Below are 20,880 nucleotides of genomic sequence, written 5' to 3'. Positions count from 1 at the left end.
TAATTTTTTGTATTTTTAGTAGAGACGGGGTTTCACCATGTTGACCAGGCTGGTCTCAAACTACTGACCTCAAGTGATCCACCTGCCTTGGTCTTCCAAAGTGCTGGGATTACAGGCGTGAGCCACTGCAACCTGCACTCCTGTTACTCCTCAAATCCCACCCCTGCTCACTCACTCGGCCCTCTCTCCACACCAGCCCCCCTCTTTATCCAGAACTTCGTGTGTTCATCCTCACCTCGGGGCCTTTGTACGTGCTGTGTCCTCTGCCCCTGTCTTTCCATGGCTGTCCCCATCTGTCGCTGTCTCCCCGGAACAGAAACCCTGAGAGGTTATCTGCCTTGATCTCTACTGTGTCCCCAGCATTCAAGACAGCCCTAGCACACAGTGGGTGCTGGAGTTTCAACTGTCACAAAAACCAAATCCCATCCTTGTGCAGGGGACCCAGAGGAATTAGGAGCTACACCGAGCCCTGCCTTTGGGACCTCCCTGGTTTGCGCCTCGGTTTCCTTGATCTTTACAGACTTTGAACCCACAAAAATCAGCCCCAGGCACCCAAGAGCCCATTTTCCCTGGTGCTTAGATGGGGAAACTGAGTCTTAGAGAGTGGCAAGGACTTATTCAGGTCCACACAGCTCCCTCAGGAAGAGAACCTGGGCTTCCTGCCTCCGGTGAGCCGTGGTTTTTGAAGTCAGGAACGCACCCCTAGGATGGGGCTGTTTGGGGGTGGCCTCTGGAGGAGGCATCCGGCAGCCTAGAGCTGCACACACCCGCAATGACTCCCTTTCAGTTCCTAACGTTAGGGAGGAAAGCCCAGGAAGATTCAGGGTGAGCTCAAACACTAACACCTGCCAATTTCTTTGTAACAAAATCCCATCCGGCTGCTGGTGTTCGCAACAGTATCCAATGGCTATGGGATAACTGGGTACTATTTTCATTGTAACAATGTTTCTGGTGACTTGCAAGGCAGGGCAGAATCTTCTGGGTCTTCCTTAGAGATACACAATACTGTCAAATTAGTTTCTAAAGTAAATTGGTTTAAGGAAAAGGTGGGAGGCAATGGCATGAAAATTGTTTCTAAACAGGGACTCGCTCTGTCGCCCAAGCTGGTATTTAGTGGCAGGATCTTAGTTCACCTGCAGCCTCAAACTCCTGGTCACAAGCAATCCTCCTGCCTCAGCCTCCCAAGTAGTTGGCAGTACAGACACATACCACCATGCCCAGCTAATTTTTTATTTTTTTTTAGAGACGGGGGTCTCACTTTGTTGCCTAGATTGATCTTAAAGTTCTGGCTCAAGCAATCCTCCCACCTTGGCCTCCCAAGGCTGGCCATGCCCAACCTACATGAATGATTAAATGGGGGGCCGAGTGTGGTGGCTCACACCTCTAATCCTAGCATTTCGGGGGACCAAGTCAAGGCAGATCACTTGAGGTCAGGAGTTCAAGACCAGCCTGTCCAACATGGTGAAACCCCATCTCTACTAAAAATACAATAATTAGTCGGTGTGGTGGTGTGTACCTGTAATCCCAGCTACTCAGGAGGCTGAAGTGGGAGAACCGCTTGAACCTAGGAAGCAGAGGTTGCAGTGAGCCGAGATTGCCCCACTACACTCCAGCCTGAGCAACAGAGTGAGACTCCATTCATCCATCCATCAATCAATCAGTGGGGGGTATTGGGACATGGCAGAGTCATGAGCAAGGAGGGGAGGATTTGGGGGAGACCATGATCACCCTCTCTGGGGACTGGTGGGTGCAGAGCAGGAGGATGCGCTTGAACAAGAGACCCGCAGGCATCTTGCAGAGAGGATGTGGCCAGATCCATTAAATGCACTTGCGGCCAGGCATGGTGGCTCACACATGTAATCCTGGCACTTTGGGAGGCTCAAACAGGCAGATCACCTGAGGTCAGGAGTTCAAGACCAGCCTGACCAATATGGTGAAACCCTATCTCTACTAAAAATACAAAAAATAGTTGAGCATGGTGGTGGGCACCTATAATCCCAGCTAATCGGGAGGCTGAGGCAGGAGAATCAATTGAACCCGGGAGCCAGAGGTTGCAGTGAGCTGAGATCACGCCACTGTACTCCAGCCTGGGTGACAGAGCGGACTCTGTCTAAAAAAAAGAAAAAAAAAAAAGCAACAACTTTAATGCACTCAACGCTGGCTCAAGGTGGGAGACGGTGGGCCTGGCAGGGGCCCAGGCTGGCAATGGGACCTGGCGGGGAGACCAGCCATTCTGTCCCTCTCCCGTCCCCCACTTTCGGCTGAGTCAGCACGTTGGCACTGCGAAACTGACTCCGGCTATGGCCTGGAAGCCTTTTCCAAGTTTCTACCCTTGGGGCTAGAGCAGGAGCTCCCAGAGGATGCTTTGCTGGCCAGCCAGGGAGATCCAGGTTCAAAGCCCAGCAGTGTGGCTTTTGCTTTCTGGTTTTCCATGTCCCCATGTTGGAAATGTGGAGTTTGGATATCCTAACGTGGCTGCCCGGGGAGTGAGAGTGGGTGGGGGACTGTGGCTGCAGACGGTACCTGCTGATCTCCGTGCCATTGGTCAGCACCTCCGGCCTCTGCAAGGCCTCTGAGCCATTCATGTCTTCACTCTTTCATCTCTGTATATTTTTATGGTAATTTTTTTGTTATATATATTTTGCCACCTTTTTTTTTGAGGTGGAGTCTCACTCTGTCATCCAGGCTGGAGTGCAATGGTACAATCTCAGCTCACTGCAACCTCTGCCTCCTGGGCTCAAGCAATCCTCCTACCTCAGCCTCTCAAGTAGCTGGGATTGCAGGCATGCACCACTATGCCCAGCTAATTTTGGTATTTTTTGTTGAGATGGAGTCTCCTCCCTATGTTGCCCAGGCTGATCTCAAACACCTGGGCTCAAGCAATCTGTCCACTTTGGCCTCCCAAAGTGTTGGGATTACAGGCATAAGCCACCACACCCAGCTCACTTCTTCATTTAGAAAGCATTTATTGAGCACATACTGTGTACTCGACCCTGGTGATGACCAAGACTGGCCTGACCCCATTCTCCCTGGCAGAACTGGCCGCAGAACTTTCTGCAGTGATAGAAGTCTGCTATGTGGGTTTCAGTACTCTGGCCATGAGCCACACTGGAAATGTGGCTGGTGTGACTTGAGAAGCAGAATTTTAAAGTTTACTTCATTTTTCTTTTCTGTTTTTTTCTTAACAGAGTCTCACTCTGTTGCCCAGGCTGTAGTGCTGTGGCATGGTCTCAGCTCACTGCAATGTCCACCTCCTGGGTTCTAGCAATTCTTGTGCCTCAGCCTTCCAGGTGGCTAAGACTACCGGTGTGCACCACCACACCCAGCTAATTTTTGTGTTTTTAGTAGAGATGGGGTTTTGCCATGTTGCCCAGGCTGGTCTCAAACTCCTGGCATCAAGCAATTCACCCACTTTGGCCTCCCAAAGCGCTGGGATTACAGGCATGAGCCACCGCACCCAGTCGCTAGTGATTCTTGTGTTTGATAACTCAGACCCAGTGAGTAAAGAGAGAGAATTTCAGGTGATGGTAAGATAAAGGGTGATGGGTGCTGCTTGAGCGAGGTGGTCAGCCAGGGCGCTTCTGAGGAGGTGATCCTTGAGGGAGAATGGAAGGGTGAGAAGGAAAGTGACATGAAAATGTAGAGGAACAGTGTTCCAGGCAGAGGCATAGCCCATGCAAAGGCCCTGGGGAGGACCGCACTTGGGGTGCTGGAGGAACAGCGAGGAGGCACATGTAGCTGGAGCAGAGTGAGTGAGGGGGAGAAAGGGAGGAATAGAAGGCAGGGAGGGGATGGGCAGGTTGTATAGGCCCTTGTGGGCCACCAGGAAGACTTGGGCTTTGCCCCTGAGGGAGGTGGGAGCCATGGAGGGCTGTGGGCAGAGAAGGGACGGGACCTGACTCAGGTGCTCACCGGCACCATGTAGTGGGTGCTGTGGGGAGGACAGACTGTGAAGGGCGAGGGTGGGAGGCTGGCGACCAGGGCAGAAGTGACTGTGCTGGTCCAAGCAGGCAATAATCCAGCTGGATGGGTTGGGAAGGGAATATGGAGAAAGATGGACAAAGTGAGTAGAAATTTAGGAGGGAAACGTGAGAGTATTTCCAAACAAATAGCATATGGGGTGAGGGAGGAAGAGCATTGAGGGCCAGCTTTCAGGTTCTAGCCTGAGCCCCTGGAAGGATGGAGCTGCCGTCAGCAGAGTTGGGGAAGACATGGGAGGAATGGCTTTGCTGGATCCAGCTGCGCCTGAAGGTGTCTCAAATTTTCCAGGAAGGGGAAGGTAGCCTGGCCTGTGGGGGCAGACAGGTAAAAAAGGCAGACATGGAGCTGGGGTGTGCCTGTGGTGGGCATCATGCCCGCTGCGGTGTGGCTGGCGGGTAGACCTGGCGCCAGGGCTGTGATGTGAACGTGGGTGAGGCAGGCTTCTGGCTGGTTGCACCCGCCCGTGCCCCGGGTCACAAATGCTGTGCTAGGTAGGAGGCGGGAGCCTTGGGCATGGGCAAGACCAGGGCAGGGAAACCAAAAGGAAGCTGCCCGACCAGTTTCTCTCTGGCTCTCGCAGCCAAGAGTACAGAGTTTGTACCTAAATGAAATGTCCGGGGCTTTTGGTGCCAAATATGAAGGAGGTGGGACAGACAGGCTGGGGGAGGGGGTCCTGCCCCGGTGTGCCAAGGGTATGGTTTTATCTAAGGGGCCCCCATCAGGAAAGGTTTAAAAGGCTTGAGAACAAAGTTACCCCTGCTTTGGAAGTTTCTTCAGGAGATGAAGGGACACAGCTGTGTCTAAGGATGTCCCTCACAGTGTTGTTTATAAGGGACATAATGGGATAAGTGGGAATTGATTAAATTCTGTGAGCTGGACATTGGAACGTAGTCTCCTGATGGTGATCCCCATTGAACGAAAGAAAAGCATCCATTTGTATGCATAGAAGAAAGACTAGAAGGAGGCCGGGCATGGTGGCTCACGGCTGTAATCCCAACACTTTGGGAGGCCGAGGCTGGCAGATCATGAGGTCAGGAGTTCGAGACCAGTCTGGCCAATATAGTGAAACCCTGTCTCTACTAAAAATACACGAAAAATTAGCTGGGCATGGTGGTGTGCACCTGTAATCCCAGCTACTCAGGAGGCTGAGGCAGGAGAATTGCGTGAACCTGGGAGGCAGAGGTTGCAGTGAGCTGAGATCGTGCCACTGCACTCCAGCCTGGGCGACAGAATAGGACTCTGTCTCAAAAAAAAAAAAAAAAAAAAAAAGACTGGAAGGAAATGGTTAGCCTCAGGGCCACTGTATTTGCTGTTCCTCCTGTCTGGAACTCTGTTCCCATAGGTGTTTGTATGTCTGATTTGCTCTCTTCCTCCAGGTCTAAATGCAATTGTCACCAATTCTAAGAGGTTCCTTCAGGGATCCCCCAGTTTTTGGAGCCTTGCAGTGTGGTTTATTTGTTATTGGCATCTCTTAGCAGTGCCAGGCCTTGCATTATTGACAGTGTTTGTTTTTCTCTGTGGGTGTCCATCCCCCCAACTTATCTGTGTCCCCCCCACAAGGGCAGGAGCACTGGTTCCATCGTGCTCACCACTGTGTCCTCAGCACAGCACACAGTAGGTGCTCAATACATGTACAGGGAAAGAATGAATGAGAACGGCCTCATGAAACAGTTTCTCTCTAGGCGAGGGATGGATTGTGGGTAACTTTTATTTTCTTCTTTATGCTGATTTTACCTAATTTTCTGCTGCACGCGCCTATTTTATAATTAGAAGAAAAGTTATTTTGAAAAAAATTACCCCCCAACGTCCCAGCTGTGGGAGCTGACGTGATCCAGCCCCGTGTTCCTCCCCAAGGGCAGCCGCCTCCTGGGTGTATACAGAGGACATATCAATGGAATGTTTTTGGAGGGGCTGCAGGGGTCAGCCCTCAAGGGCACAGGGTAGGCGGGGCAATCAGAGAGGGCTTCCTGGAGGTGGCCACCCTTAACCTTTAGGGTGCTCAGGCGAAAAACCCGGAAGTCATCCTTGAGTACCCTCTTTTCTGTACATCCCCGAACGAGTCATTTAGAAAATTCCATTGGGTCTGCCTAGAATGTGCCCTTCTCTCCCATCCTCTACCCACTCCAGCCCCATCATTGCCTACCTTGACCCCAGCCTAGTCATCCCCCACAGTCTGCCCTCCCCACAGCAACTGAGGATGTCTGTGAGTACCTAAGTCAGGGCCCATCCTTCCTCTACCCACAGCCTTCCATGGCTCCCACCTTCCTCAGGGTCAAAGCCCAATTCCTCCCGGAGGCCTCTGAGGCCCTGCGCATCCTGTTCCATTCCCTCCCTCCCCTCCCTTCCTGTTTGTCTCCCCCTCCTCATTCTGCTCCAGCCACACGGGCCTCTTTGCCATTCTTCCAACACACCAGGTATGGTGCTGCCCCAGGGCCTTTGCATGGGCTGAGCTCTCTGTCTGGAATCCTCTTTCATTTTCTCCCACCTCCTTCTGGTCTTTATTCGTGTGTCACCTCCCCCTCTCCTATCCTGTATTTATTTTATTTTACATGTTTTTAGAGACAGAGTCTTGCTTTGTCACCCAGGCTGGAGTGCAGTGGCACCATCATGGCTCACTGCAGCCTCAACTTCCTGGCCTCAAGCGATGCTCCCGCCTCAGCCTCCCAAGTAGCTGGGACTACGGGCATGCACCACCAGGCCCAGCTATTTTTTTTTTTTTTTTTTGAGACGGAGTCTCACTCTGTTGCCCAGGCTGGAGTGCAGTGGCCGGATCTCCGCTCACTGCAAGCTCTGTCTCCTGGGTTCACGCCATTCTCCTGCCTCAGCCTCCTGAGCAGCTGGGACTACAGGCGCCTGCCACCTCATCTGGCTAGTTTTTTTTGTATTTTTTAGTAGAGATGGGGTTTCACCGTGTTAGCCAGGATGGTCTCGATCTCCTGACCTCGTGATCCGCCCATCTCAGCCTCCCAAAATGCTGGGATTACAGGCTTGAGCCACCTTGCCTGGCCCCAGCTAATTTTTTTAAGTTTTTGTAGAGATGATGGGCTGTATTGCCCAGGCTGGTCTCAAACTCCTGGCTTCAGGCGATCCTCCCGCCTCATCCTACAACCCTCAACCCAATCATCTTCAGAGCCCTTACCACCATCTGACCCACAGTGGATTTTATTTCTGTTGTTTCTCATGTGTTACCCTCAACAGAGCGTCCGCACCCTGAGGGCAGGCATCTTTGTCAGTCTTGGTCACTGTGTGTCTAGAATTGTGCCTGGCATAGGTGCTTGGAAATGTTTGTTTAGAAAAGGGTAGGCTGGGCTTAACCTTATTACAGGCTCATGTCTGTAATCCCAGCCCTTTGGTAGGCTGAGGCAGGAGGAACACTTGAGTGTCTTAGGAGTTCGAGACCAGTCTGGGCAACTTGGGGAGGTCCTATGTCTACAAAAAAAATCCAAAAATTAGTCAGACATGGTGGCACGTGCCCGTAGTCCAAGCTACTCAGGAGGCTGAGGTGGGAGGATCACTTGAGCCCAGGAGGTTGAGGCTACAGTGAGCCATGATGGTGCCACCGCACTCCAGCCTGAGCAACAGAGTGAGACCCTGTCTTGAAAAAAGGGTGGGCGAAGATGCCTGCTTTATGACAAGGGCACACGGTGTGGCTTTTGGAGGAGAATAAGGTTGGAGGGGCTCTCCTGGGTGAGGCTGGGCCTGATTGTGCAAATGTTTGCTGAGAACCTCCTTTGTACCGTGGACCTGTGCTAGGTGCTGGGGACACTGGGTGACTGAGACAAACCCTGCTCTGTCCACCGAGGTCACAGTCTGCTGGGAGAGGCAGACGCGGGACTAGGCGCACTTAGGGCTCTGTGCTGATGGGGCCACCCAGCCAAGGGGGAGGGCACCTGGCCTAACTTCCCCAGCCCCTCGGGGGCAGCTATGTCCCCTGCCAACTGCGGTCACCACTGTGGAATAGGAGCAAGAGTCTGTCTCCACAGAGACATGGGCAAGAGGCCCAGAGAGGGCAGGACTGGCTGGGAAGGGGCTGGCAGGAGCCAGGTCCATCTGCCGCAGGTCATACAGCCCCAAGCCTCCTGACAGTGTGGATTCATTGAACGCCTGTTCGGTGCTTGACTTATGTGACAGTTGGGGAAACCGTCAGCCTGAGAGGTATGGGTCCTTTCTTGACACACGGGGCATCCCTGGATTCAAGCTCGAGTCTGTATGAGCCCCCTACCTTGCCGCAGATGCAAACAAGGTGCCTACTCTGCTCCTGAGGGCCCACTGTGTGCCCAGCCGAGTTGGGGAGGTCATGCTGGTTGCTCCTATGCCTTCGTTGACACAGGGCACCTCCTGTGTGCCTCTAGTGGTACTGGGGCACCCGGCCGCCGCCTCCATGAAGCACCTACTGTGTACCTCGCTGAGGGTGGCGCTGCGTGGGATGGGAAGCGTCAAGGCATCCTGTGTTTATTTCCTACTGTAGGGCAGGCAGGGAGCCTGTGTGCAGACACTCACAGACCACCTACTGTGTGCATGGTGCTTTGTGGACTAGGCCACCTAGTGCTGGAGGTGGGGTGGGGGGATTCCATGCTCCATTTTGCAGAGGGGGGATGATGTGTGGTAAGGGAAAGGGGCAGTGTGGGATCCCCCAGTGAGGGAGGCATTTATTCGATGTTTGAGGGAGGTGGGAGCCACCCACTGGGGTAGCAGTGGGAGGGCATGGACGGGAGCAGAGTGGTCTCTGCTGGGCTCTCACAGCCGCCCGTGTGTCTCCCATCAAAGCCCACATCCTTTGCCCCACTGAGTAATGGCTTCTAGAGAGTGGGGCCGTCTGTCTCCAGGATGGCCCTGTCCCTAGATTAACCCAAGGGACTTGAAATTATTCGTGATGTACCCTCAGTTCCGGGGCCCCAGGCCTCCAGCAGCACTGTGGTGAGAGCTCCGCCTCTGGACCCAAACCCTGGTTCCGATCCCTGCTCTTCCTGGCTGTGGGCAGCCGTTCCTCTCCTTCTTGGCTCCGTTCTTTGCAGAATGGGGGTGATGATGGGCCTGCCTCCTAGAGCCGTGGCCAGTGGCCTGAGGAAGCACAGCTGATGATAGCTGAGAGCTCAGGACATCCCGTTGGCGTTGGCGTTTGGGCTTCGTCCTCAGCGCGGATGCTGGGAAGACAGGCATTTTCACCAGGGATGGGAGCAGACGCGGGAGCCCTTGGGTCTCCATCCCGGCCCCTGCCCCGTGCTCGAGACCCTTAGGTCCCGCTGGCCTTCTGCATTCCGGGCCTCTCCAGTGGAGTTTTCAAACCCGCACCCTGGGCGCAGCGCGGGCTCGGATTGGGCGCCCGGACAGGTCTGCCCCTCCCTCTCCCTCCTCTCCCTCTGCTCCAGTGTCGCGGGCCTGGCACGGCGGCCCCATCTGTTTCCAATCTGGCCCCGCGCTCTCCGCCCCCTCCTCAGGCTTGTGGCGAGGGTGGGGGCCTCTGCCACGGTGTTCCCCCATTCATTCCCCTGGACCCCCAGCGGGAGGGAAGCCTCTGCGCCTGAGCCCCTCCCCCACCCTCTGGTCTAGGAGGGGAAAGAGGGGACGCCTCCCCCCCAACTGCTGGGCCTCAGGTCCCACCCAGACTGGGAGGGGAACTCTGCCCCTTCTCCGACCTCCTGTATTTGGGTGTGTTTGGGGAGCCCTCCGCCGCCCCGTCCGGCATCCAGCCTCCTCATCCGTTGCCATGGCCACGATCAGAGCTGTGGAAGCTGGGAGCAGGGTAGAGGCTCCCAGTGGGACCAGGCTTCGGGAGGGAGGGGTCTTGGGTCATGCCCTCCCTGGGGCGCCCCTTCTCTCAATGCTGCACGGACCCCCGCGGAGGCTCTCTGCGCCTCCAGATGGGGCTCCCCTCTGGTCCCCCCGCCCCACTTCCGGCCGGGGCCCATCCCTGCCCCCCCAATCCCTCTCCCCGGCCGTCCCCTGCAACCCCGCCCCCTGCAACCCCGCCCCCTGCAGCCCCGCCCCTTGCCCCGCCCCCAGGCCGAGCTCCCCAGGCCGAGGCCTCTCCCGAGTCTTCGCTGCGCGCCGCGCTCCGCTCCGGGCGGACCGAGGGACGCGGGGACCGGCTGCGGCGGGCCCTGTGGAGGCCTCGCGGGGCCCGGGCCCGATCGCCGAGCCGCGGGGTGAGTGCGCCCGGGACCCCTTTCCATCCCGAGGCCCGGGCCGCGCCAGGCTTTGTCCCTCTCCTCGCTCCCCCTCCGTGCTCCGCGACGGGGGTACGCGAGGGTCCCCCCAGCCTAGCACGGGCCTGACCGGGCTGGCCGCCCTCCAGGGACAATCTGGGCCTGCTGCTGCCTGGCGCCCCCCCATTCAGGCCCGTCGCTTGCACTTTGGAAAACTCCAGACCGTTATGCTCCGCAGGGTCCCCTCCCCCGCCTGGCCCCCAGCCCGACCTCCTCCCCCCACCCCTTCTCCTCCCCCACCTCCCGGGGGCGGAGCCAGGCGCAGGGCAGCCTTCGCTGCCAGCCCGGGGGAGCTCTGATTGGGGACTTCGCAGAAGGCAGAGGAGGCAACAGGACCGCAGAGGGGGCAGGTAGCGGTGGGGGGTGCATGGCAGGAATTCCTGCTCTTAGCCAACCCCGAAAATCGCAGAAGTTTACTTCCATCCATTTGTTTCAGCTCCCCTTGGGCCTGGGGACCCCACGTTGCCTCTGTGCTTTGTTGGGGGGCTTTAAGAAACTGGGGGGCTTGGCCTCAGGGAGGGGCCTGTGGTGGTGTCTTCTGGGACGGTCAGGGCAGCTCGTACCTTTCCGTTACCCATTCCCGTCCCTGGGCTCTAAGCCGTTCCAGGCCCCGAGTCCTGAGCTGATGGAGTTTGGTGACCCTCCCCAAGGGGCTTCCGGCGGACCCCAGGCTGGCGTCAACCCCAAGCCCTGTCTGCTCCTTCCAGAGCCTCACCCTCACCCTTTAAATCTCAGCCAGACCCCCTAGGGTGGATGTGAGGCTGTCCCCGTCTTGGCCTCCGTTGCCTGGGGTGGTCTCTGTCTGTGGTCTCAGTTTCCACCTCTGAAACCCAGGTGACCGCAGGGATGATGTGGATGAAGTGCCAGGTGGAGCTGGGTATGCAGCTGGCATCCAGTGCACGCAGCGACTTTCCTGGGGTGGGAAGAGAGCTTCCATCCAGAGGGTTGACAGACCCACAGTGGGAGCACAGCTGTGATGGGGTAGCACAGAATGGGTCTTGATCCAACCTGGGGCATCCAGGAGGGCTTCCTGAAGGAGGTGACAGCTCAGCTGAGACCTGAGGATGAGTGTGAGGGCTGAGATTTGATGGGAATATGGAAGGGTGTGCTGGGTGGAAGGAACAGTGCGTGTCAATACCCCTATGGGAGCCAGGGGCCACAAGTGGGGGGATCAAGGTGGCATGGGAAGCCTGGCATGGGGGGTTGTGGCGTGACGGGGTCAGTAGAGGCCGGGCTGGCAGCTCTGGAGGCTGAGGTAGCAGTCTGAGTTTTAATGCGTGTTGATGGGAGCCATGGGGGGTTTAGAGCAGAGGAGAACGGGGCTTAGCTTGGAGTGGAGGCATCTCGTGGTTGCAGCTTACAGGATGAGCTGACTGTGAGCGTGGGCCAGCTGGGGAAGGGTGTGCCAGGTGAGGGACCTGCATGGGAAGAGGCTCAGAGGCCTGAGGCAGTGTATTCTGAGAACTGCAGGACCTTTTGGGAAGAGGGGGTAGGGAAGAGATGGATGCAGTCACATCAAGAAGGGCCCAGCACACCGAGCACAGGAGCTGGGAGCCACCGTGGGTGTGTGAGCAGAAGCAGGGGTGCCCCCAGATCTTGGCGTCTCAAGTTGTTCCATGAAACCAGCATGGGGGACACTGATGGGGCGATTTTGGCAGCCTGGGCGCCTAGGGGGCGTGGACCCTGAGCTCAATTGAGAACCGGGCTCTGGCCTCAAATCCTAACCCAGCCCAGCCCCCTTCTCCATGCAGGACTCTTGGTGAGCCTCGGTTTCCTAATCCGTTAAACAGCAGGAAATACAGAGAACATCTAATGGGGCTCAGCACCCCAGGGGCACCCAGTGGACTTTAATGATTTCCCTCTCCAGGGCTGGGCCTGGTTCCCTGTCTGCCCCACCCTTCCACTCCTGGCCACCAGGACCCCTGGGGACAGTGCCCTGAGCTGTCACATCTTCCCAATACAATCAATAGTCAATTAAAGCTAGGTCTTCCGTCTTCAGTTCCAGGAAGGGCCAGTCCCACCCAGCCCCTCCCTGAGCCCGTTTCCTGATAGGGAGATAATGGTGACCTGGGAGGGACAGTGGCTTGGCCAGAGCTGACTTGAGCCCACCAGTGGCCACAGAGCCTGGGCTTGCCGCCCAAGGGGGCCCTCGCTGCCTGTCCCTGCTTGAGTGGACGTGGGAGTGACCTAGGTCCAGGGAGGCTGGAGGCCAGGGTCCAGTCCTGGAAATGACATTCCAGGCAGTGGCATGGGAGAGATGTGGGTGGGCGGTGGATGTGAAGGTGGAGATGTTGTGCAGGCTTAGGGTCTTTTCCGTGAGTCCCACTGCTGGCGTCACCAGCCTCGGCTTCTCCTGCCCTGGGGTCATGGGATGGCCCCTGAGGGTTAGAATTAGGCCCCCAGACTCCCGCCCCAGGACAGGACAGAGTAGACTCTCCAGCTGGAGCCTCCTCCGGCCCGAGGAGCCCCCGCCTCGTGCGGGTGACAGAGCCTGTTTGCTGCCCGGCCTGGGTCATAATCACCCCTTTATGCTCCCTGGACCGCGTGGGCATGCAAAGCCGGCTCCCAGATCGCGTGACCCATGCCCTGGCGCCTGGTTGGAATGGGTGCCCACTCGCCCCCCATTAGCACGGCGGGGGAATCCCCAGAGGCGGCCAGCAGGCTCTACCAGGCCTAGAGAGAGTTGTCCAGAGATCCCGCAGTGGCTAGGGAAAGACACAGTCACAAGATTAAACATGGGCTCTAGACCCGAGTCCCACCCCAGCTGGGGGCCTTGGCTGAGTCCCTGTTCTTCCATGAGCCTCAGTTTCCTCATCCGTAAAAGGCAAGCGCCTGCCTCCGACCAGCTACCACAAGCTAGTGGTGGGCAGCCTAGCCCCCGAAAGCCAGGCGGGGTGGGCAGAGACCCTCCCTGAGCCCCACGTGGGTTCAAGGTCCAGCAGTCCGTTCTTTCCCTTCTCCCTAGCCCTGGCGCAGCCTCACTGGCCACCATGGGCTGCCATGCTTTTCCTGACAGCCGTGTCATTTCCTGGGAGCTTGCAGATGACTGCACCTGACTGCCAAGGCTGGTGGCCCAGGCTGCCTTGTTGCAAGAGGGCATGGTGGAGGGTTGACCTGGCACCAACCTGACTGTGTCCCTCCCTGCCCAGGGCCACGTAGGGCTCCTGGCTGTCCTGTGGGTGTGGTCTGTGTGCACCTCTCTGTCCTCATCTCTCCCCCTCTCCCTCCTAAGACCTCTCGGTGCTGCCCCTTTGCCCTTCCTCATGCTGTTCCTAGTACACAGACACCCTTGCCCCTAATTCCCATTCACCTTTTGGTCCTCACCCAATATTAAATCCAGGAATGGCCCATGCAAAGGCCCGGGGGTAGGACTGGACTACACTTGGGGTGTTGGAGGAACAGCAAGGAGGCCATGCGGCTGGAGCAGAAGGAGGAAGGGGAGAGAAGGAGGAGGGGAGAGCAGGGAGGGGATGGGGCAGGTCGTGCAGGACCTGGTGGGCCTCAGGAAGGACTTGGGCTTTGACCCCGAGGCAGGTGGAAGCCGTGGAGGGCTGTGGGCAGAGGAAGGACGGGCCCTGACTCAGGTGCTGGCAGATGCTTTCTGCTTTCTGTGGGTGGAACAGACCGAGGGCGAGGGCGGGAGCTGGGAGACCAGGGTGGAGGTGACGATGTCCATCCAGGCCAGTGACAGTGGGGCTGGAAGAAGTGGAGGCAGAAGAATGGGTAAGAAGTGGACAGTTTGGGGACAGATTCTGAAGGCAGAGCTGATGGGACTTCGGGATCTTTTCTCCCAAGTCCTCGCAGAGGACCCCACACCTGGGGTTTTCGTGGAAGCAGGAGTCAGTAGGAGGGTCGTGGGTGTGCGGGGTCCTATCTCCATCATGGGAGGTTCCCCTAGGGAGGATTGGCACCTAAGGGACCCTGGAATGTTTTGTCTTTTGCAGCGGTAGTGTCTGAACCCCACTCCCTGGGCCCCTCCCACCACCCTGTTCCTGAGGCATCACCCGTGCCTCAAATGCCGCTGTTGCTATAGCCCCTCGTCCCCGCCCCTGACAGGCTGGAGTGGCGGATCTAAGGGGAGTCCATGGCCAGGCCCTGCCTCCCTGTGCCTGGCTCAGCCTTGTCCTGCCCAGACATCAGGGAGGTATGGGCCCAACATGGCCTCTGCCGTGGGAGCCAGGGTGTAATTAGGGCTGCCCGGTTTAGAAGGCGGCTGCCCTGAGGTCCCCGTGGGATGTGGGAGAGCCAGCTGTGGCTGGGGCCCTCCATACGTGTGCCCCACCTAGGCTCTCTGTGCAAGTGACTCCTACCCATGCTCTCTGAGCTTCAGGTTTGCTGTGCTGCCTCAGTTTCCCCAGAGGCTCTCTGCAGGCCTGCCCAGCTACTCAAAGTGGTCTGGGACTGACCTCACCCACCAGTGTGGCCAAGCAGATGTGCATTTCTGGGCAGGGCCAGCCACTGTGGTCACCCTAGCCCCAGCTGGCCACAGGCTGTTTTCTCCATCTGGGGCCACCGCCTTCCTTGTTGGTGACTTTTGCTCTTAAAGGGCCAGGGCGGGGACTCAGAGTAAGGGACTGTGCTCTGGGCCTCATTTCCTTCATCTTCCCAGTCCCCAACTGGTTGTGTGCAAGGTGTACCTAGAGTGTGACTATGCGTGTACGTGTCTATGTAGCCTGGCTGTGTGCACAGATGTGTGTAGGAAGGGAATCTGACTTTGCGCGTCTCTATTTGGCTGGCTGGTGCATGCACCTGTGGTCTGCTGACTGAGTGGCCTATCTATAGTCTGACAGTGTGCTGGCACCTGTGTCTGTGTGTGACGCTGACCTGCTTGTGCACCTGTAGGTATCTCTGATCTAATTGCATGTTTGCAGTTCCCTGTAACCTAACTGTGTACGTGTACTGCCTGCCCCACCGTGACCCTGTGTCTGTATCTTTTCTGGCTTGGTGTATGTCTGTGGTCTGATTTTGGGCCTGTCTGTGTTTGTGGTCTGACTATGTGCAAGTTTTATTTGCCTGATTGTGCATGTGCCCATCTCTGCTGCCTGACTGTGTGAATACGTTTATTTCTGTGTCTCTTGCAGATACAGAACTGCTTGCAGTCTGACTGTGTGTCGGTGTGTATTGGTGATTTGACTGTGTATATCTGTGTATGTCTGTGGCCTGATTTAGCAGGCATCATTCTCTGTGCCCGGTCTGACTAAGTGCCTGTGGCCTCACTATGTACACCGAGGCCCCCCCAATCCTGTTCCTCGCCCTAGGCTGTGACCTGGCCACTACCCGCCCATCCTTCCCCTGGGACCGCCCCAGGGCTGGGCGAGGTGACCGCAGCTGGGTATTTTGGGAGTCAGAATCACAGGGACTGCCCCGTTATTATGCACCACCAGTTCCTGTGGCCACAGCCTGGACCCGCCCAGGGCATGGGCTGGCATGGGTGCTGGCATGACTGGGTAACAAAGATCTTATCCTTGGGCCTCTCCCTGCCCCTCCCTGGCCCTCTGACCTGGCTCCGGACAGAGTAGAGATTGGGGAGATGGAGAGGGGGCCGTTCCAGGGTTCAAGGTGTGTGATGAGGGACCCTTCTGCCCGGGAGGAGTTGAGGTTCTTGTAGGAGAAACGTGCTGAATGATGAACATCTTTTCATTTAATTTGGGAACCAGGGTGAATACCATGGAGGATAACCTTAGTCATATCTGGCGCTCCGGGATGTAGAATGTAGGGGGAGTTGACCTTTGAGGGGCAGAGAAGGGCTTCCTGAGGAAGTGACAGCTGAGCTGAGACCTGTCATGTGGTGGGGGACAACATTCCAGGCAGAGGGCACAGCAGAAGCAAAGGCTTGGAGGTGGGACTGAGCTTGGCCGGCCTGGCTCTACCTCCAAGCGAGGGGAAACAGTGAAGTCAGCAGGAGTGGCTTCCCCTGGGGGCTCCGGGAGCCATGGCAGGTCTTAGAGCAGGGCAGGGACAGGCAGGTGTGAGGAGAGATTTGTCTCGTGACTTGGGGGACCAGGTTTTAGAGCCAGACAGCAGCGTAGTCTGGAGTCCCCTCCTTCCTGAGAAGCAGCCTGTGAGTTGGAGAAAATCGGGGCTCAGCACCCCCAGAGGTCCTCAGTCCTGGTGTGGGGCTTGGTCTGAGTCACGGGCCCAGCCCAGGTTGGGGACTCATGCTGGGGTTGGGGTTTCGCTGGTGGTTGGAGGCTGCCTTAGTCCATTTGGGTAGCCAAATACCACAGACCAAGTGGCTTGTAAACGACAGAAATTCGTACCTCACAGTTCTAGAGGCTGGGAAGCCGAAGATCAAGGCAACGCAGATTTGGTGTCTGGTGAGGGCTGTCTTCTGGTTCATGGAAGGCATCTTCTCCCTGTGTCCTCACGTGGCAGAAAGGGCAAGGGAGCTTTCTGGAAGAGCTTTTATGATACTAATCCCATTCATGAGGTCTCTGCTCTCATGACTTAGTCACTTACCAAAGACTCCACCTCCTGTTACCATCAGAGTGGGGACTAGGTTTCAACATATGATTTTCTTTTTGGCGGGGGGACACATTAATTCAATAGCAGGGGCCCAGCACTTTCATTCCATCCCATCACCCCGTGATCCTTCCCCATTTTCCCATGACCAGCCCCCGCCGGACCCTCCCCTGCTCCATGTGACCCTCCCACTACCTCCTCCATGAAGGTCTCCTGGATTTCCCCACTCGCCTCTCACCGCCCTCCATTGCCTCTGCAGACGCTGCCCCATCTGACGCTCGGCTCGAGGCCTCTCTGTGAGGGACCGGGGGGCCATCCCCCTCCAGGGCGGAGATCGGAGGTCGCTGCCAAGCATGGCGCCCACCTGGGGCCCTGGCATGGTATCCGTGGTTGGTCCCATGGGCCTCCTTGTGGTCCTGCTCGTTGGAGGCTGCGCAGCAGAAGGTAAGAAGCTGGCACGGAGTGTGCAGGTGTCCGCGTGTTTGTTTACCTGTGTGCATTTATGGCTGTGTGTGTGTGAGCACGCTCCCCACCTCCTCCCGGGGGCCCTCCATTTTGCCAAATGGAACTTTTTTTTTTTTTTTTGAGATGGGGTCTTGCTGTGTCGGCCAGACTGGAGTGCAGTGGCGCAGTCTCAGCTCACTGTAAGCTCTGCCTCCCTCGTTCATGCCATTCTCCTGCCTCAGCCTCCCGAGTAGCTGGGACTACAGGCGCCCGCCACCACGCCCGGCTAATTTTTTTGTATTTTTAGTAGAGACGGGGTTTCACCGTGTTAGCCAGGATGGTCTCGATCTCCTGACCTCGTGATCCACCTGCCTCGGCCTCCCAAAGTGCTGGAATTACAGGTGTGAGCCACCGCGCCCGGTCGCCAAGTGGAACTTTTATGCTCCACAAATGAGGCTGAATGCTGAGGGCTGTGTGCTGAGCCCTGAGAGATTCAGAGATAAATAACAATGCTGGTATTCGTAAATAACAGTAACGATGGTGGTGGTGTCTGTTTCCCCAGCATCAACTCAGCACCAGGCTCCATGCTAAGCACAGATTTTACCTGCTTCCTCTCCCTTGAGCCTGACAAAACCCAGTGTGCCAGTTCTGTTACCCTCCATGTTTTCCGATGAAGGAAAACAAGGCTGAAAAGAGGCAAGGACTTATTTGAGGTCACTCCTTAGTGAGCCACAGAGTTACCTTTCCTTGCTATGGGCAGTAGCTACACCTGGTGGCAGACACACACACGGACAAACTGTCTCAGGCGGAGCCAGGGGAGGCTTCTTGGGAGAAAGGGCATTGGGACTGGGGTTTTGTGAGTGTATAGGAGTTCGCCAATAGAAAAGCTATTCCTCGTCAGGATGACAGCACCTGGGAAGGCCTGGAGATGAAAGAGGTTGGTATAGTTTAGAGATGGGCAAGGCAGCATTTCTGGCTATAATGTGAAGAGGATGAGCGTCCATTTGGGGCCCAATGCCAAGACTCACCCCACCATGAAGGACCTGGAGAAGGCATCACTCAGGCCCATGAGGACATAGGGCATCAGGGGAGTAGGGAAAGAGACTATAGGTTCTATAGTCAGGCTGGGTTTGAATCCTGGCTCTGCCACCAACCTGCTGCACAACCTCGGGCTAGTGGCTCAGCCTCCCTTACCCACCGTCACAGGGCTCATATCATTATGCACATCCTGCATTCTTGTGACGTGGACATGTCAAGCCCCTGCCTGCTGCTGGGCGCATAGCTGGGCATGTAGCTGGGCACATAGCAGGCCAGCAATCCTGTGTTACCACAAGCATAAGTGTTACTGCTGGTGAACAAACTGGAGACATACACCCCCTGACTCATTCATTTGTGCTTTTTCTTATTTTCGTGCTGCTTTTTTAAATTGTTGTTTCTTCTTTTTGACATGGGGTCTCACTCTGCCACCCAGGCTGGAGGGCAGTGGCAGGATCTCAGCAACCTCCGCTTCTCAGGCTGAAGCGATCCTCCCACCTCAGCCTCCCAAGTAGCTGGGACTACAGGCGTGGACTATCATGCCTGGCTAATTTTTAAAATTTTTTGTAGAGATGCGGTTTCACTGTGTTGCCCAGGCTGGTCTTGAACTCCTGAGCTCAAGCAATCCACCTGCCTTGGCCTCCCAAAGTGCTAGAATTACAGGTGTGAGCCAGCCATGGCATCCGGCTTCATGCTGTTTTTTAGTAAATGCCACTATACGTTCAGATCAGCCAGCACACCCTGATGAGGTGAATGCGATTATCAGCATCCCCGTCATACAGCTACGGAAACTGATTGCACCACTGCACTCCAGCCTGGGCAACAGATTCAGACCTTGTCTCCGAAAAAAAAGAAAATTGATGGGCTGAAGCGCCTTGGCCTCCCAAAGTGCTGGGATTACAGGCATGAGCCTCTGTGCCTTATTTTTATATTTTTATATATATATATATATATGTGTGTGTATATATATATGTGTGTGTGTGTATATATATATGTATTTACGTATTTATGAGATGGAGTCTTGCTCTTGTTCCCCAGGCTGGAGTGCAGTGGCGCAATCTCAGCTCACTGCAACCTCTGCCTCCCGGGTTCAAGCAATTCTCCTGCCTCAGCCTCCCGAGTAGCTGGGATTACAGGTGTGCACCACCACGCCCGGCTAATTTTTTGTATTTTTAGTAGAGATGGGGTTTCACCATGTTAGTCAGGGTGGTCTCAATCTCCTGACCTCATCATGATCCTCCTGCCTTGGCCTCCCAAAGTGCTGGGATTACAGGCATGAGCCACTGAGCCCGGCCGGCTTGGCTAATTTTTTAAATTTCTTGGAGAGATGGAGTTCTTACTATGTTGCCCGAACCGGTCTCAAACTCGTGGGCTTAAGCAGTCCCCCACCCCAGCCTCCTAAAATACTGGGATTACAGGCCTGAGCCCCAGTGCCTGGCCTGGCTAATTTTTTAGATTTCTTACAGAGACGGAGTTTTTACTGTGTTGCCCAGGCTGGTCTCAAACTCCTAGATTTAAGCGATCCTCCCAACTCAGCCTCCCAAAGTGCTGGGATTACAAGCGTGAGCCACTGTGCCCGACCAGAAGTGGCCATTTGAACCTGAGCTGCCTGGTCCCACAGGCCAAGTTCCCCATGACCACACTCCCTCAGGGACCAGAAGCTAGGTATAGCTGCGCCATGATCTGTTTCCGGCCGCCTCCAGGGCCTGAGTCTTCCTGGCCTCTCTCCCCTGCATTGGGGATGTCTGGCCTTCAGTACTGACCCCTTTCAGTTTTTCTTTTCTTTTTTTTTTTTTTTTTTTGAAATGGAGTCTCGCTCTGTCGTCCAGGCTGGAGTGCAATGGTGCAATCTCGGCTCACTGCAACCTCTGCCTCCCAGGTTCAAGCGATTCTCGTGCCTCAGTCTCCCGAGTAGCTGGAATTACTGCCACCTACCACCATGCCCAGCTCATTTTTGTACTTTTTTTTTTTTTTTTTTTTTTTTAATTTGAGACGGAGTCTTGCTCTGTCGCCCAGGCTGGAGTGCAGTGGCCGGATCTCAGCTCACTGCAAGCTCCGCCTCCCGGGTTTACGCCATTCTCCTGCCTCAGCCTCCCGAGTAGCTGGGACTACAGGTGCCCGCCACCTCGCCCGGCTAGTTTTTTTGTATATTTTTAGTAGAGACGGGGTTTCACCATGTTAGCCAGGATGGTCTCGATCTCCTGACCTCGTGATCCGCCCGTCTCGGCCTCCCAAAGTGCTGGGATTACAGGCTTGAGCCACCGCGCCCGGCCCATTTTTGTATTTTTAGTAGAGATGGGGTTTCACCACATTAGCTAGGCTGGTCTTGAACTCCTGACCTCAGGTGATCTGCCCACCTCAGCCTCCCAGAGTACCAGGATTCCAGGCGACTGTGCTGGGATTCCAGGCGAAAGTGCCGGGATTCCAGGCGAAAGTGCTGGGATTCCAGGTGGAAGGGAACAATTTCTGCTCTAGAAACCACTTCAGGTCCAGTGGGGCCTTCCCAGGATGCCGTGGGGCTGGCCCGGGGCAGGGTTGGAGGGGACAGGGTGGGTGGGTCACCAGCTCTGGCACTGAATTCTTGTCTGCAGAATCTGAAATGGAAAAACAGAGATGGCGCCAAGCCAGGCCACAGAGCGGGAGGCTCAGGCCCGTTGCCTCCAGAGAGAGCCGGGTTCCCTTCCCAGCTTTTTTGATACTGGCAGCACTACCTGAACTTCTGTCTCTTCATCTGAGAAACAGGGACATCCAC

At 56.1% G+C, this 20,880-nt stretch overlaps 1 protein-coding gene across 1 annotated transcript in view; it reads left to right on the top strand.

The window, feature by feature from the left end:
* LOC105485026 (protein tyrosine phosphatase receptor type S) overlaps window positions 1-20,880 on the top strand; it is a 139,838-nt gene that overhangs the window by 39,385 nt on the left and 79,573 nt on the right. The window contains exon 2 of the mRNA XM_071085993.1: window positions 16,909-17,093. Within this exon, the coding sequence (XP_070942094.1) occupies window positions 17,003-17,093 (91 nt within the window). The 5' untranslated portion in view covers window positions 16,909-17,002. The remainder of the gene's footprint in view (window positions 1-16,908; window positions 17,094-20,880) is intronic.

The sequence above is a fragment of the Macaca nemestrina genome, chromosome 20, assembly GCF_043159975.1.
Source record: "Macaca nemestrina isolate mMacNem1 chromosome 20, mMacNem.hap1, whole genome shotgun sequence".
In the NCBI taxonomy this organism is placed as follows: Eukaryota; Metazoa; Chordata; class Mammalia; order Primates; family Cercopithecidae; genus Macaca; species Macaca nemestrina.
The sequence above is the reverse complement of the archived record's forward strand: the minus strand, read 5'-3'. Positions and strand labels throughout refer to the sequence as shown.